The 18,595-nt window shown below is 38.4% G+C and overlaps 1 protein-coding gene across 2 annotated transcripts in view; it reads left to right on the top strand.

The window, feature by feature from the left end:
- Window positions 1-854: 854 nt before the first annotated feature.
- The window catches only part of LOC108712291 (leucine-rich repeat transmembrane neuronal protein 4), a 387,768-nt gene continuing 370,027 nt past the window's right edge, over window positions 855-18,595 (top strand). For both annotated transcript variants that reach the window (XM_041588149.1, XM_041588150.1), the window contains exons 1-2: window positions 855-1,137; window positions 3,164-4,710. In XM_041588149.1, the coding sequence (XP_041444083.1) occupies window positions 1,134-1,137; window positions 3,164-4,710 (1,551 nt within the window). In that variant the 5' untranslated portion in view covers window positions 855-1,133. The remainder of the gene's footprint in view (window positions 1,138-3,163; window positions 4,711-18,595) is intronic.

The raw sequence follows: 18,595 nt of genomic DNA, 5'->3' as shown, positions 1-18,595 counted from the left end.
AGAAAAGTGTGGGAGTGTGTAGTATTAAAACATTACCTTAATGCATTATGGAGACAGAGCCCCCATGTGCTTGTAAGAAGCTCATGAAATAATGCCATTTTCTACAGTTAATAGGATTGCTGTACTTTTTTTTTCATACTTGTTTTTTATTAAATGGATACCTGATCAAATATTTAAAAGTCGTGGAAGGGGACTAGACCAGCAAGGCCAGTGTTTAGAATCAATCAGGGCTACAGGAATCTCTGACGTCGAATCCATTCATCAAGGGCACAAATAGCTCTCAGAGGCGAGGGAGTTAATTGTATTCTCTGAAAGAGCAAGAGACCCTGCATTGCATTGCAATGACAGACTGGCTTGTTTGTGGATTCAGCCTGTCTCCTTTCCTTCCTCCAGCAGAGGACACTCTATTGCTGAAACTAGGGCATTAGCGGCAAGCTTCTGAGCATCAGCAGTCTCTGGGAAAGAAAGAAAAAAATATCCTCTTGAATCACAGCTGCTTCCAGCACAGACACATAGCTGAGTAAACCTGCACCACTCTATGGATAAATCCACTCGGCACTTCTTTTAAACTTGGGGTACCAGCCATTGAGGTGACCAGTCAATGTGGGCTCTTGTTCTGCACAAATAAGGATATAGAACTGAGGATGGATTGCTGAGGATGGCAGACGACAGTGGGCAAGGCACGTTAGGAATTGCGAAGATTTTACACAGAAGTTGTATACCTTCCATTGAAGGCTGCATTCTCCACTTCATATTGCATTCATATTCCACAGCATTCTCGGTCTGAAGACACCCTGGTGGAATCCGGGAGACTTCTCATTTCCAGTTCTTCCCTAAAATTCTTCAATTGCTTTTTTTTTCTTCTTTGCTTGCTTGGTATATTCCTGGGGAAGGAGCGAAGGACATAAAACTTTGCAGAAAAAATATATGTTTATATGATATATAAATTTCTTCTTATTTCTACGGGTGTGGGGCATCCGATTTGGGAGCAGGATGGTTCGAGAGAGGTACCCGGAGGGACCATGAAGGAATTGCTGCTTCGCAATTAAGAGGCAAGGAAGGGGGGGGGGAATAAACAACATTCCGGAGACAAGCCCCAAAGAAAGGAGGAAGGATTCTCTGGGAGACAGAGGATGGGTAAGTGAAGTTTCTCCCTTAGCATCACACAAAGGCTGCCTGTATATGGATGTCTACAATAGGAATGGGAATTGCAAGCCAGGTTTGACTTGCCTCACTTCCCACTGTTGTGTCTCATACAAGGTGATGCTTCCTCTGTACGTATCATGAGCATTTATTAACCAGTAACCACTAGAAATCCCCCGAGCTATGGTTCTGGCTAGAATATGGCCACCTATATAAGTATGCATGTGCGTATGAATGTTATAGACATGCATAGATGAATGAACCATTGCTTGTTAGATAGATATAAGCTGTATGTGGCTGTGCTTTACACCTGTGGGTAATAAGCAAGGAAGGCTAGTGTGTAAACTTGATGTGAAGCATGATAAAGCCCAATTATGTGCATGTAACTAATGGGATAACACACTCAGCCTTACACACACAAACTAATGTCTGCTGACCCAATCCATACCATTAAGGACTGCAAAAACTTGATCTCCCATTTTCAATGCGGAAGTTGTACACTGCTGTCTGTGGCTTTCACAGCTCCTTTTTCCATGCAGAACAGCAATTGAGCCTTGCAGGCAGAACCAGTGTCCCTGGGCTATACTGTATTTGAATGTGGGGAGCCAATCTGGGGCACACACACAAGTGTATGCCCTAGTGCCAAAGAATTCTTCCATGCCTCTGAATCCAAGGCATTCATTACACAGTTATAGAGATGGGAGTCGGAGAGAAAGCTCTTTAGTGGCACACAGCAAGGAAAATCCCAGCTGGGGTTTGGCATATTAACCCTTTCTTTTCTATGAGGAGCCCATTTGGGGCTTAGACCAGCTGGCAGTTTTTTTAAGTTAATATACCCAATGTTGCATCCATAAAATAAATGCCATTCATCAATAATCTCTTTGCAGCCTGCAACGCTGCTTTTATTTAACCTCCCTACTGCAATCCTATTACGGATCTTTCAGTATGTGAGGGGGTTCAGTTCCTCTCATGGAATATCTGGTGTCTTCCCAAACTGCACCAGTGCAATGCACAAGGTTGAGAATTCTCCTTCTTCCGAATGGCATAAATTGCCCAAGATGATTTAGGAGGGGAGGTGGCAAGTGAGCTGAACTTCTACAAGCTTGGCAGCAGGGCAGAAGAACATAGAAAGGGTTACACAGCTAACAAAACCTCCTTTTCCCCTTCTTTGTAATAGATCTCGCCTTAGGAATAACCATGCACACACGCACATATACTGCATTGCTCTAATTAAATTTCAGACATGAAGATTTATGATGAAGTAAATCGGAAATCCTGAGCTAACCTTTTCCATAGGATAGGTTTAATATTTTAAAGAAGCCGCTTTAGAGATGATTATATTTCCTTCGCTGCATAATATTTACAAGGAGCTCTATTACCAAGTCCAGTATCAGCTGCAGAGCTCAAGCCAACTTCATATAAAGTACCCTGTCATATCTGTTTTAGGTATTAGTGAGATGGTCAACAAGCATCTTAATTATATAAACCCTATTGGCATGCATCGTATTTTCAAGCAGACTTTCATTTTCATAGAACTATTGGTTCCATAGTATACTTTCTACCACTAATGGAAACCATTTCTTAAATGTAATGCTAGGGAATATAGTAATTATGTATTTGTAAGTGTAAACTGAGTGGCAAAGCTAATTAGTGGTTTATCATAAGGGCTGGAGAGCTCGGTTAAGTAGAGATTGTTGTCCTGAGGATGTGATTATCTATCTGGGCATCAGGTATGTGTTGTCTGGCATCTCCCGACATAATGGGCTCATCACTCAGTCCCATCATATGTAGGAAAAAGGGTATCGGAGATGGTTCGCTGGCTGCAGAACCATCTTTGTAGCATGTTGTGTTAGAAGCTTTGTGAGGGTTGACTTGTTTGTATTTGATTAGGTTTAATTGAAACAATTCATCTCCACGAGGTATCAGGGTGTTTAGCAAAGGGGTTAGGAGAACATACTCAGTCAATGCCTCTGTTAAGGTTTATAGCTTTTTCAATAAACATTTCTTTGCCATGTTGCAGGTTTCCAACTGATGAATCAGCTGAAAGGCATGAGTTTAACATTGCTACTACTGCCTGCTCTCATCATAGTGATGGTTGTGGGAGCTCAGAAGACTTGTCCAAAGAACTGCAGATGCGACGGCAAAATTGTATATTGTGAGTCCCATGCGTTTAGAGACATTCCACAGAATATATCAGGTGGCTCCCAAGGACTGTCCCTGCGCTACAATAGCATCAAAATGCTAAAATCCCACCAATTTTCTGGCCTTAACCAGCTGGTCTGGCTCTACCTTGACCACAATTACATTAGCTCAGTGGATGAGGATGCATTCCAAGGAATCCGACGACTGAAGGAACTTATTCTGAGCTCCAATAAAATTTCCTACCTGGCCAACAGCACCTTCCATCCTGTCCCCAACCTAAGGAATTTGGATCTATCATACAACAAGCTGCAGACGCTGCAGTCTGAGCAGTTCAAAGGTCTCCGTAAGCTCTTAATACTTCACATGCGCTCTAACTCACTGAAAACTGTGCCAGTTCGGGTTTTTCAGGACTGCCGCAACTTGGATTTTTTGGATTTGGGTTACAACCGGCTCAGGAGTCTATCTCGCAATGCATTTGCTGGTCTTCTGAAACTCAAGGAACTCCACCTGGAGCACAATCAGTTCAGTAAGGTGAACTTTGCTCATTTCCCTCGCCTCTTCAACCTGCGGTCTCTTTTCTTGCAGTGGAACAAAATACGATCTATAAGCCAGGGGTTGACCTGGACTTGGAGTGCCCTGCAAAACCTTGACCTTTCAGGGAATGATATACAAAATCTAGAACCTGGAACTTTCCAGTGTCTCCCAAACCTACAGAAACTCAACTTGGAATCCAACAAACTTATGAATATCACCCAGGAAACTCTCAATGCTTTGATATCATTGACCTCTATAACACTCTCTGGAAACATTTGGGAATGCACCAAAAAAATATGCCCTCTTATTTTCTGGCTTAAAAACTTCAAGGGGAACAAGGAAAGCATCATGATATGTGCAAGTCCCAAAAACATGCAGGGAGAGAAGGTTACAGATGCCGTGGAAACCTACAATATCTGTAACGAAACGCCTGTCTTGGCCACTGAAAGAGCTTATCCAACTACCAAACCACCCCCAAAGCCACAGTTTATTCCCAAGCCTACCATTTACAAATTGGAGAGTGTCTCATCAACTCCTTACACTTCCAGCCCATCTCCTGCTCTGCAGACCCCCATGGCTGAACAGGAATATGAGCATGTTTCATTCCACAAAATCATAGCTGGAAGTGTGGCCCTTTTTCTCTCAGTGGCCATGATTTTGTTAGTTATATATGTCTCATGGAAACGTTACCCAGCCAGCATGAAACAACTGCAACAATCTTCAATGATGAAGAGGCGTCGGAAAAAGGCCAGAGAGTCAGAGAGACAGATAAGCTCTCCCTTACAGGAGTATTATGTGGACTACAAACCATCCAACACCGAGTCCATGGATGTATTGGTTAATGGATCTGGACCCTGTGCATATACCATTTCTGGCTCCCGGGAATGTGAGGTATGAAAACTCGCAAACTAAAACATTCTTAACATTTTGCTGCTGTTGAAAGAGTCAAGGTAAAAACATCTCTGACACTTGAGTTTGCCAATCTCTAGGATGAGTTAATGAAGCTGATAGATCCAGATATTTTCTGTAAGATGTTATTTTGCTTTCAGTGGGTGTTTTAATTCCACTTTGGTATAAGGGGCTGGTTTAATTTAAATGACAGAAAACAAAAAGGACATTAAAGAAGTCTGTTCAAGGATGAGAATACGTTTACATAAGTCTTTTTTTCCAAATGGCAGTTGAGAGTATGTGGCAAGTGGGGCAGATAGGGACAAATCACTTGCGTTCCTTTAATGAAAGGGGCGTTTTGTGCCTGTTGTGTCACTTATTTAACAGTATCCGTCAGCCTTTTTTTTAAAGGACTAATGAAAGGATGAGCCCTATAATGCAAAGGAACAATTATACAGTATTTATGTATGTATATGTTCGGGATTTCAAGAGGAGCTAAGCCAAAGATAAAGATCTGACTTTTGCTTGTATTATGGAAAAAAAAACGAGAGACCATGTAATGTTTTTTTCTTTGCTAACATGTTGATATTGTTCAATTCCTTTTTTATTTGCCTTATCGAATGTTAAGACTGCCTTACTTAAAAAAAATGATTGAACAGAAAAGGTCACCAGTACATTTTATAGTTCTTTATACATGGACCACTGTTTAAAAAGAAATAAATAAAATAAAATGAAATCATTGAATAAACAAGTGAGCATATTTAACGCCAATAATACAATTTCTATTTGCTGCTTATTGGCAAATTGGCAAGCCTGACATGTCTGTGCAAAGATTCAGTTGCAATTTATCCAGCTGTGGTTGGATAGGTTAAATCCAATCCTTTATCCTATTCAACAGCAGAACTGCTCAGGGACTCCAAACTCTCTTAACCCCTTTCTCTGCGGACATGGTTATATTTTGTCATTGTATTGGGACTCATTTGGGTATGAGTATTCAGGGGAATTTTTTCTACACACACATATAAATGCATAAGTATATATATTTGTATTTTAATGTGAGCTCTAACTCTTCTGTGTTTATGATACAGACTAAGCAGATAGCACTGATATACCAACTCATAACGATCATGTAGAATATAGGGAAATTGTGTCTAACTCTTCCAGTATCTAGTGATGGGCCAGGCGAAAATTTGAGGCGAATTCCCACGATTCGCTGCCAGCGAATAAATTCGTGAAACTGCAGCGAAAATTCGCAAATTTTTAGGCGAAGCAAAACGCCCCAAATTCTCCCTTCACTACCGGTATCCGTAAGGTATGCCTTAACTCATGAATAAGTGGATCTCCTAATGCCACCTATTGGCGACGAGACATCTGATTAACTCACATACCACATTCTTCATTTCATGAAGCTGCCTTTGACAACACATCTAAGGTGCTATCTGTTTGGCTCCAGTTCTACAAATGAGATTGCTGAATAAATACAACTGATTTCCTAGTTGTCAATCTGCACATGCTGACCCTAATGCATGTGACGGAAAGTGATCAATTGTCTCTGGTTTGGGGGTGGGGTTGGTTGGTTTTATCCAATAAAACCAAGCAATAACATACAGAAGATACAATAATTAAATCAGAATATAAAAATGTAAGCAGCAACAAGGCATATGCAGGGATACATGCATTTTTAAAACTTGTACAATTAGATTTTAGACTTGTTACTGGCTACCCAAAGTTCAATCTGACATTATTTGTATTGCTAAGAAATTTGCCTACAGAAATATAGATAGAAATATATGTACGGTATATAGAGAGAGAGAGAGAGAAAGATTATTTTTAGACACATACCTATGTATCAGTTTATATTTAAAAAGACGCTGAATGGCGTTTAGGTAGAAAATATGCTAAAGATGCTAAAGACATACTCAAAGGAGAAGGAAAGTCTGTTTGCACTTGGGGGTGCCAAATGTAACACTTATCTGAAACCCCAGGCCGGTGCTCCTATCGGCAGAAAACTACACTGGCCCGGGGTTTTTCTAGTGAGCAGCATGGAGAGATCTTCTTCCGGCATCTTCTTTCTTCAAATTTCCCCGGGCAAACGCAGTAGAATGAAATAGATGACTTTTTAGTTAAAGTTCAGCTTTTTGTTCAACTGTGAAACCGTGAGAAGAAAGAGGAAGCAGGAAGATCACTGGTATAACCCCGGGCCGGTGCAGTTTTCTGCTGATAGGAGCACTGGCCCGGGGTTTCAGGTAAGTCAATACAATCACTTGGGGTGCCTAACATTTGGCACCCCCAAGTGCAAGCAGACTTTCCTTCTCCTTTAAACCAGTTGTATTCATATCTTGATCGATCTTGATCTATCTGATGAGTAAATACACTATTTATAGTAGAGATCTATGTGGTCCAAACAGTAAAGAGAGCAGACTTTATATGAGTAAAAATGCATTGGGGAGATCATGATGTATGCTGTAAACCCAAGAAAAAGAATTTTGTTTGCGAAAACCCTATTGTATTTTTAAATATTGATATATTTATATGCATTGTCTCATTGGAGATTAAGACTTTTTTATGGAGAAAGGTACTATGGGTAAGGGGGTCACAATGATTGCTCAACCCCATGCCCAACACAATACTCAGAGCTAACCTTGACCTTGGATCTTTTTTTTTGCATCTCTGACCTTTTTGGTTAGATCTAATAAAAGTATAAGGCAATAAATGGTGAAATGGTTTACAGAGTGTATTACCAACTTTTCATAAAGATTCCAGCAAGGGACCCATATATTGAGTTATAACAAACACATATTTGATGCTATAGGCCCATACATCTCTACAGAGATAAATAAAGTGATGTACCATGTGTGATTGTATAAGAAAGCCAGTATGGTGTCTTTATTTTTTGAGAATGGAGATGGAAGACAATGTGAACATGTGAATGCCCAAGAGGAAACATGGAAAGCGCCAATTAAGTCCGCAATGGCTTAATAGTTGACAGCACCACCTTATTAAATGATGAATGCCAGCAACTTAATTAATTAGCAAGATGGCTCTCCTATGTGATTTATTATTATTATTATTATTATTATTATTATTATTATTATTATTAACATGTATTTATATAGCGCCAACATATGTCTATCGTAGATTTAGTTACTAGAATGCATGGGTTCTAGTACAGGTATGGGATCTGTTATCCAAAATGCTCCGGACCTGGGGTTTTACGGATAATGGATCTTTCTGTAATTTGGATCTTCATACCTTAAGTCTACTGGAAAATCATGTAAACATTAAATAAACCCAATAGGCTGGTTTTGCCTCCAATAAGGATTAATTATATCTTAGTCTAGATCAAGTGCAAGGTACTGTTTTATTATTACAGAGAAAAAGGAAATCAGTTTTAAAAATTTGAATCATTTGGATAAAATTGAGTCTATGGAAGGTTTCCGGATAACAGATCCCATACCTGTACAGGCTAACTTAGAGGTTTGTGAACCACCTAAAATTCAAAGAGGGTATTAGGAGCTATAATTCAATAATCATCACTGATATGTAACCATCTTTACTGACCCCAGTCATGTCAGTCCTACAGCCAATCACAGGTAAGAGAGGATCCAAGTCATTCAATAGCTGTTTGTTAAGATGTTACATCTAGTGGCTGAACCCTTAGGAATACATGCATTTATAAATCAAAGACCTCTAGGCTTTGGTGTTAATATCATGGGTCAATCTCTAGGAGAAGTTGGTACCCTTGGCAAACATGAATATATTTAAGCAGAAATGGTCTAGGGCATTGCAGTAAGGGTGGCACATAGTTGTCTTTTATTACAGTATCATACTACACTGTGTTTGCTCCTATCATTGTAGAGACTTATTGGAGCTACTAAAAAGTGATGGGGCACATCTACAGGTACGATGCAATACACTATTCTTCATATTGACATGGCCTGCCAAACAGCAGGGGTGCAAAGGGTTCTATAAAAGTAACAGGAAGAGGAAGGTGACATTCTAGTTTGGAGACAATACCCAAACTAGAAGGCTATCTATTGGAGAATTTATAATTGTACTGAGTGGATCATATCTCTTTGGAAAGGGTATATCTCTAAATAAGACAACATCTTCTCTGTTCTTCAGCTCAAGTAACAAGTCATAACAACAACCAAACATATATAAAAACTTAACTGGTTTTAGTTTGTGTTTCATGCAAACTAAATTGTAGATTGGAATTGTACTCCTTTCTTTTTACTTATCCACATGTGGACTGAAAGGACTTTTTAGTCAAAGAGTTAATGGCAAGGTTACCAGGTATGAGAAGTATGTCTGGACCTACACACAAAATTAGGCATTAACAGGGGCTAAAATCTAAAATGTACAAGTCTTGTGCATTCTTCAGCTACTCCCCTTTAAACCAGAGCCACCTTTAGTGCCCAGTAACCATCAGAGATAAGTAATGCTGTGCAGAATCGAGTGTGCACATTTGTGCAAATCCAAATGGGTCATATTGGATAATACATATACATGCTTCAGAAGTCCTGTATATGAGAAGTATATAGCAATTAAATACATTCATGTGCACAGACGGCCCAGCAATATACACTTTTACAGAAGAACAAGTAATACAGTGCATTGTGTACGATACCCTGAATAGTTGAATAATACAATTCAACAGGCTGTGTAAATATTACCCCAGAGAGCCCAGTTTAACAATTTGTGCATATGCTACTCCAGAGAGACTGATACTACAACAATTAATACTCCAGAGAAGGGCAGTAATGGATTGGATTGCAGCTCACTGTGCACATTATTCTAGGTAATTACCCCAGAGAGGCCAGTAATAGAGTGCAGGGGGGCTTCTTAAATATTACCAACAGAGACTAAAATACAATGTTATTGGCTTTTTACATTATAATATATATATATATATATATATATATATATATATATATATATATATATATATATATATATATATATATATATATATATATATATATATAATATATAATATAATCCTAGAGAGACCACAGCAGGCTGTGCATATACTATCATGGCAGTGGGATATATAGTAATTATATTAACTCAAGACAAATAGATAGATAGATAGATAGATAGATAGATAGATAGATAGATAGATGATAGATAGATAGATAGATGATAGATAGATAGATAGATAGATAGATAGATAGATAGCAACAAAGTGCAATTAATTGCCTCCACTATGGTGTGGGATATATAGTAATTATATTAACTCAAGACAAATAAATAGATAGATAGATAGATAGATAGATGATAGATGATAGATATATGATAGATAGATAGATAGCAACAAAGTGCAATTAATTGCCTCCACTATGGTGTCTCAAATAGTACTAATGTACAGTATCTAAATTCTGGGTCCCAGGCAGTTTCCAGTTTCAGTATGCAATAATGCAATTCATTAGCAGACAGTGAGCAGCCATTCCCTAAGTAGTCTACAGTGAGTATTACAAATACCTTCCCTAGTAGGTAACACTATCCCCAAACCTTGCTTTACCTGCAGAGAATGAATATTGGAAACAGGTCCCCTAAAAGAAGCATGTAATGTAGAAAATCATATGGCACACACTCTGCCAATCGTGCTAAATATTTGCAATTTATTGAGATCTCCATTGTGGAGATTTCAATAAATTACAAATATTTAGCATGATTGCTAGAGTGTGTGTCATCTGATTTTCTACATTACATGGTCGATTGGAACTAAGGTTTGCAGCAAGGTTTCCAGATTGAGCACCACAGGAATATATAGACAGAATTTTGTACTATTATATGTTGGATATTGCCCCTAAAAGAAGCACCCCTCTTCCCCGCCTATTTCCAATTACTGTGTTATTCCAACATTATTAATGCTATTAAATGAATTTGTGCTATGGATACTATCTCTACAAAATACCCTTTTAACTATTCATAAAACTGTAGGAATGCCTACTTGATATTTTATCTGGCAACTTTGTTGGTCAAGTGAGGAAACCCAAAACATACCACATTCAAGTTCAAACATTAAAGTGTATAATTACTCCTTTTGAAGAAAATGGAATCCATGTAGCAGACCAGTTGTTATTTTCCCCATTATGATGACATTTTTTATTTTTTATTGAAGCTGTATAATTGGGGTCCTTTATGCTTTATCAGTACACTGCTTGGCAGCAGTAAAACTATAGTTAATTAGCAAGCAAGGTAATTGACACCTGTCAATCACTTCTATATTGTTATTTCCAGGACCCTGTTTACAGACGGCAACAGGGAAACACTGGGGAATGAGCAAATGTGTGGATAACTCCAGGGCACGATTTGGTGAAAATGGGTTTTGTTACACCTATGACTACGTGTCGGTGGATACAAAATGCGTTAGGGAATGGATGCTTTTAATATGCTGAAAATTTACTTATTTTACTTCAACGCGTGAATGGAGTGCTCGTCAAATCTTGTCTACTGACTGTAACTCACCTATAGCTACGGGCTTGGGGCGATGCACCCGGGCCACCCGTCTGAAATTACCCTTGATACTGTTTCAGGCATAAGTGAACCCAGGACCGGGACCCGGGGTTTACACACCCGGGTCACTACTTTTTTCGGGTGAGCTGTTTTAATGCAATTTTTTGAGATATAGCTAGAGATGAAGCATGCACCATATAGCATAGGCTTAGTATAAAGTTTTTTGGTGCTTAAATTAGCGATGTTCACCTTTGTTAAGGTTGCGTGAACGGAACCAGATTTAGCACTAAACATTTTGTATTTGTTACTGAAAATAAAGTCAGCCGCCCACAAAAATACTGTAGTAAAAGTAGAAGAATTAGTGACAAGGGTCCCCCTATAGTTTTTTATTTGGAAGACTCATAACACTTCTTCTCTAAATATATTGCTATCTTACCTTTTGTGTATGAGTATAGATATTGATGATAGAGCAGAACATTCACATAGCACACAATAAGAACGTTACAAATGATTGAGCTTCTGGCTTTAATTCTACCTTGTAATGGACAAAAGTGTAACCATATCTCCACAATTCAAATAAGGTCCTTGAAAACTTTGAGTCTTGTAAATATAAATGTATTCAGCCATTATCCCCTACAACTTCTCTTGGGAAGACATTCCTTGCTTCTGCTCCATTTTTAATACTAATAATTTAAAGTATAGTTTTGTCTTCTAGATATTCTTTTGCTGGAGAAAAGCAAAATGATGTCTTCAAGTGACAATCACTGATGTCGACATCACTTGGTATTGGCTTGTGGTGGGAAACAATTGTTTATATTGTTAAAGTAAATCTGATTTATACTGTTCATGTTATTCTTCATTTCAGTTCTCCCTTATAGCTGTACTCTAAACACAGGAATAATGACCATCTGAAGTCAAGGTTCCACTGGAATCTCAGTCCATCTGTTCATTTTTGCAAATTAAATGCAGGTGATATGATAGAGCTAAATGGATTTCTTGCACAAATCCAAATTTCGAGTGTCAACAAGTCACTGGCTTGGGAGTTGGAAAGCCTGCAATGGTTTCTATGGAAACCCAGGGAGAACGATAGCCCCACAGCCAATAATAGATAATCTCAATAAATGAATATTAATAGGGGATTTTCTGATAATGACATGTTTCTGCGAACACTGTAAGATGATGCTTGCCTTTCAAAGAAGAAAAGTCCAGACCTGCTCACAGTGTATCTCTTCTAGTGTGGCAGAGGTTAATGCAAAGGTAGATAATGGCAGATAATGAAGTAGAAATGCCGTTACTAGGCCCAGACACATAAAGACATTGTGGTTTATTCACTAAAGTGTCATGGCCATTATCAGTCTGCAAATCCATTCACTTAAAGTATTGATAATGACTCACATCCTCAATGCCATGCTCCTCAATAATATCCTGTCTTGCCGAAGAGTGCGGTGACCTTATATATATCAGATTACTTCCCTTCTGATTCTGATGGATCTTATTTAATTCTCCCTTAAATCCCAAAGATCAAATATAGTCAGCCATCCCTTATCCAATCTATTGCCAGCAATCTATTGGACTGTAACATTAACCTGTTGTTTTACTTAGCCTACCCAAGACGGAATATGAATTGCTCAAATATAAAACACACAGATACCTTGTTGTCAGCATTAGCTTAATATTTATTTTTGTATAAGTTCATTTTTTTCCAGGGTGTATAATCAGTAAATATGGTTGGATTAGTAATTTGATTTATGATTGTTTTTTCTGTCTTGGTGGTGGGATTGTTTATGTTGTTACAGGTATGGGATCCATTATCCGGAAACCCATTATCCAGAATGTTCCAAGGTCGTCTCACATAGTGGGACATTCACTAAAATCCGAAGTTGCGCTCAGGGGTAGCGTAAGGTTGCGAAGTTGCGCTAGCGTTGATACGCCAAACAAAGCAAAGTTACGCTAGCGATGGTTAATTTGCATACGGCGCATTCGTAGCAGCACTACACAAGCCTGGGAAACCTTCAAAACATCAAATAAAATTTTTGTTTTGCCCTACACATGTGCCCACTGTATAGTTAAGCTGCCATGAGTTAGGAAATGTAGGGGGGAAGGAGGGGAGCCCATAATAAAGAAAAAACGCCAGCGTTTTTTGCCACTTAGAAAAAATATTTCACTTTTTTTGAAGCAATCCCTATCTACTCTATTGCGCTTCGCCTGGTCTGAGGTGGCGAAGGAAGTCTAGCGTAAAAGGTAGCGTTCAGAACAATGCGCGCGTTAGTGAATTAATTAGGGTGCGAAGTAACACTAGCGAAGTTACGCCAGCGTCCGTTAGTGAATCGGCGAAGTAACGAAAATGCCCAATGCTAGCGAATAGGCGATTTGCCGCTTGGTGAATTTGCCCCATAAACTCCATTTTATCAAAATACTCCAGATTATTAAAAATGATTTTCTCTGTAATAATAAAACAGTACCTTGTGCTTGATCCAAACTAAGATATAATTAATCCTTACTGGGTGCAAAACCAGCCTATTGGGTTTATTTAATGTTTATAGGATTTTCTAGTAGAAGATCCATATTACAGAAAGATCCGCTATCCAGAAACCCCAGCTCCCATGAATTCTGGATAACAGGTCCCATACCTGTACTGTATAACATGGGCGATGGAATGCCTAAATAATGGTGGGTAGCATGGTATTCCTTACATGGGCCACCCCAACCATATTAAGTCTATTCAATGTATGGCTAATTACCAATGCATTTATATACATGAAAAGTAAATGAGTTATTATGTGGACATAGAGAGCAAAGCTGAATTGCTTGTTATTAGCCATTCAATGAGATGGTTTTATGTATCCAGTTCTGAAGAGGTAAGGTTGCAACCCTATTCATGCCTTTTTAGTGTTAATTCTTTCAGAATGGAACCACGTGGACACTAGAGCACTAAGACCATACTGCAGAATATGAAATGGAGGGATGCCAACCCTACATCACTGCAGCTGTTCACAAGTACAGTAATATGGCCAGCATTAACTTCTATCAGTGTATTCAGAAGGAATAGGAGATGATATTTTTAACTCGTTATGGACAATTTCACTTTATAGTAAGCCATGGTTATTTTGTGCCCACAAGTGAATGGGAGAGAGAGACGAATACCTAATTCACTGCTGAATAGGGAGTCTAGTAGAACCCAGTATTCTATGTAGAATACTGTGTGCCAGTGCCTTAGATAAAAAAATACTGGGCCCTAGAAAGGAAATTCTCTGTGTGCCAATTGTCCCATGGTGCCACCAGGATCAGGAGAAGAATGTCTATTGAGGAGCACTGCAGAATACAAGTTGGGGGGCCTGGGTGGGTTAGAGGGGCAAAACCCTTAACGGTTTAGAGTTACTGGTATGGTGTCCTACTTATTTATGCCTCCTTTGGTGTGTTTGTAATCCCTGCAGACTTTATGCTTTATGAGGAACAAGCCTGAACGGTATCCCAATCTGCCAATGGAATGCATCCTGCTTCCTGCCATGAGCAAAAGAACTGATGAAACTAGAGCTGTTTGATTACAAAACATAACCCCAAATAAAAAATTAAATGCTTATATAGTGTGCATGTTTTACCACACTTCCAATCATGCACAAACATGGTCATAACCGAAATCCATTTCCGCTACAGACTTCAACCCTTTCCAGCCCCTGCATCAGACCAGCAGGTCTGGTGGGCCCAGGACAAATGTCCACGTTGTGGCTGCTGCTAGTATAGTAGAAGTAGTTCCATTTCTTCCAAGAGATATTTTCACATATGGTGTCTATATATAGCTCTGCCCCAGGGGTCTCACATGCCAGGGCCATGCATTTGTAGGGGGCACCCTCACTGGCTGAGCACTGAAGTAAATATGCCGGAATTATTCTGGGAAAATCTGGATGTAATAAACATACATTACTTTAGAGACCTTATTTGTCTTGGATAAAGCTGGTAGTGCAAGTGAAAGAACACTCCCTCCTAACAGATTCAGTAGGCTGTCAGGAATATGAGCTCCATATAATTTCCTCTCAACATGTTTTTTTCAAGAAAACTAATCACACATTGTTATCTTAAAATATGAATAGATTTCCATGCTGCATTCACTGGCATCAATGTCTCTTTAATATCTGAATTTCTAAATAGCTCTATAGTCATTTAGCCAACCCACCCTCCTCCCTCTGATACGGACATTCTCACATGAAAGAATTGCACTGGGAATCCGCACACAATGGTAATTTTTTGTTTATATGTCACCTCTCCCAGTGGGACACACATCTCTTCACAAATTATAAATGAAAGAAAAAGCATAAAATGTAGTTTGAGCATAATAAAGAATGATGTATTTGTCAGGCTTATTGCTCATTAATCAAATGTCACAGAAAATAGCTTTTAAGTCTGTGAGAAAGGGGGATCTTTCACCTTATGTGCCAGTTTCCTCAGTCAGATGCAGAGTTGGTGTTTGCACAGAAACGCAGTGTGCCTGCCGTCATTCTGAAAGCAAAACACTATCATAATTGAAAGAAAGTGGTTGATGAATATGTTTGGGCCATAACCACAAAAGCAGCTGATTTTCTGCCCTTTTGTAAATGATCTTCTCAATATACAGAATTAATGCTGATCTCACTTTGTTCTGTACATGCTCTTTACATGGTCTACAGGCCTGAGTGTCTGACCTTGCATGTATGTAGGAAATAAGGACATATTTCTGTTTTAAAACAAAAGAATAGGGTGATCCAGGGTAATATAGTAGTTAGTAAGGATAAACTCAATCCATACGTTTTAGGTTAGAGTGAATTCCGAATCCTTCATTGGTCAAATAGTGAATCCAAACCTCTAATTGGTTTGATTTGAGTGTTAAACCCAAAGCTTTTAAGGGTTTGGTGTTGGCTGATTCTTTAAAACTCAATGTGATTCTTAAATCCAAAGATTTTATTGGTTTGGATTTGGCTGATTCTTCAAAAATCAATGGGATTCTGATAATTCCAAACTGAATCCTAGACTTCCAGTGCATCCCAGATAGTTATATAGTTATATATATATAAATATATACAGATATATATATATATATATATATATATATATATATATATATATATATATATATATATAGTTATATATATATATATATATAGTTATATATAGTTATATATATATATATATATAAATATATACAGGTATATATACTATATATATATATATATATATATATATATATATATATATATATATATATACATATATATACATACATACATATATATATATATATATATATATATATATATATATATATATATATATGTATATATATATATATATACACATATATACACAATTTTAAAAGGACATTGCATCTTGAAGAAGTAGACCCCTTATATTTCATGCCCATTGCAAACAGCTGATGTTAAACCTGCACCCATACACCTGCCCTGTGAAATGTGGTTGAAATTGTTATTACTTTACTTTATTACACATAGGTTTTGTTTTTTTTTTCCATGCATTTGACGTGTGTTAAAGATGCAATCTTGAGCGCATGAGCTAACGGTTCCATTATTTCTGCCTGGTTGTACCCATGAGCCCTGCATTGTAGCACAGTTGCGTTCCATTGGCTTTTTTCTTTCTTTCTTTCATTAAAGGACAAATGCTTCATTCTTATGATTTTAATAATACAATGGAATAAAAAGTCATGTTCTAAAATCATTCAAAAATCCCTTTGTTGGACTCCATCCCCTCAAGTAGCATTACAGCAACTCATACCTTTCCACAGCATGCCAAGCCCAGTCACTGGTAAAATTCTGTTCATGAAAACATATACCAGCTCTAAGCTGGGAGAAACATCTACCTTAAAATGAATCACAGATTGGTACTGAATAGACTTATCCTTTTTGCACAATTCCTGACCCTCTGGAGGCCCCTATTATACTGGTGACCCTAAACATATGCCTTCTCTTACCTTCCCTGAAACCAACAGCAAATGAACATACGCAGCACTTATGCTTCGGTCCTGCGGCAGTATACCAGGGGGTGTGCTCCATCTGCAGGTCACAATGTTTATAAACATTCCAGACTTTACACACCAGGCTCCTTCATGCAAAATAGCCTTGGATTAGCATCACTTGGGTCATATTTACTGCATTTGGTTAGAAGGATCAGAGAACTTCACTATTAATAAGAAAATGTATCTCCTACACTGTAAGTACAATAAAGGTCTATTTGATTGTTAAATGGTTAAGGAAAACAAAACTTAACACTTAGAAGGATTCGCCCTTCCCTGAGGGTTTTTTTTTTGCAAAACCTCCATGTGTAACAAACCACTAATTTTATTTGTGCTCCCCTACTAATTCTCAGACTGCTGGGGAAAATTCCCACTGGGATGAGAAATGCTCGCCGAAGGAACGCATGCTTTCTGGAAAGGTGACATGCTCACAATCACCAAAGCAATTACAGGAGGTGAAGACACAGTATTTTCATTTTTTTCCCTACTCTTGCTCATTCTAAATATGACTTAAGATTCCCCTTGTGATTTTCAAATGAATCAAGACAACCTTGTTTCTGCCTATAATTTTCCCAGTGATTCTATATCCCCAGTCTCCCAGGGTTCGGAGATAAAATAGCAGGAAATGGATTGTAGAGGAGAATGTATCCAGTTTTTTTGGAAGCTGGAAATTAGATTGAATTCCATTTGCTGAATTGTTAAAACAGGTTCCCTGTGGATTTTTTTCTGTGATGGCCCAGTAGGATTTGATGTACGAATGAGATGTTATTTTCTTCCGAATCCTGTGACCCACTTATTTTGAATGTTGCTTGTTTGTGTAGTTGTTCCTTTGAGCGTAGTCACCAGCCTCAGGCAAATATATGTTGGTGACTCAAGGGTTAAATATTAAGACAGAAACGTTATCTCATATTTTATGAAAAATGTTATGCCGGATCCAATAACTGAGTAGGAAGGAGTGACGGGCAATAGTGACAGAGCAGGAGGTGATTCTATAATGCACAGAAGCTGTAGACTAAGGAGAAATGTGCACTGACAAAAGAAATGTGCCTACTACAGGTAAAGGTTTCAAATGTCTGTGTTATATTGTAATTATTTACAGTAAAAATAACGTCCATAAAAGAATATGGCTGGAACTACTGCACCAGCCCAGAGGTGCAGCAGCCCAATAATAGTAATGGTCCAGGCCCTCTAAGTTCTTCACAACATCTCTCCATCTTGGAGCTTGTTATTTCATCTTTTGAGTGTCAACGGTGCTGCAAATGCTCAGAGTGGTACTGGCAGCTGTTGATAAGTAAAGCTTAGGAATCTTCAGAAATAATTAAAGCAATAGGAGAAATTGACATCTGTCCAAAAAGCTGGTGGTACAGGGTTGACTATGAATCTATTCTGGTGCAGAAGGCAATGTTTCCTATGTTGTCGTGTAATGCA

This window comes from Xenopus laevis, chromosome 3S, assembly GCF_017654675.1.
Source record: "Xenopus laevis strain J_2021 chromosome 3S, Xenopus_laevis_v10.1, whole genome shotgun sequence".
In the NCBI taxonomy this organism is placed as follows: domain Eukaryota; kingdom Metazoa; phylum Chordata; class Amphibia; order Anura; family Pipidae; genus Xenopus; species Xenopus laevis.
This window is presented reverse-complemented; position numbering and strand designations above follow the sequence as displayed.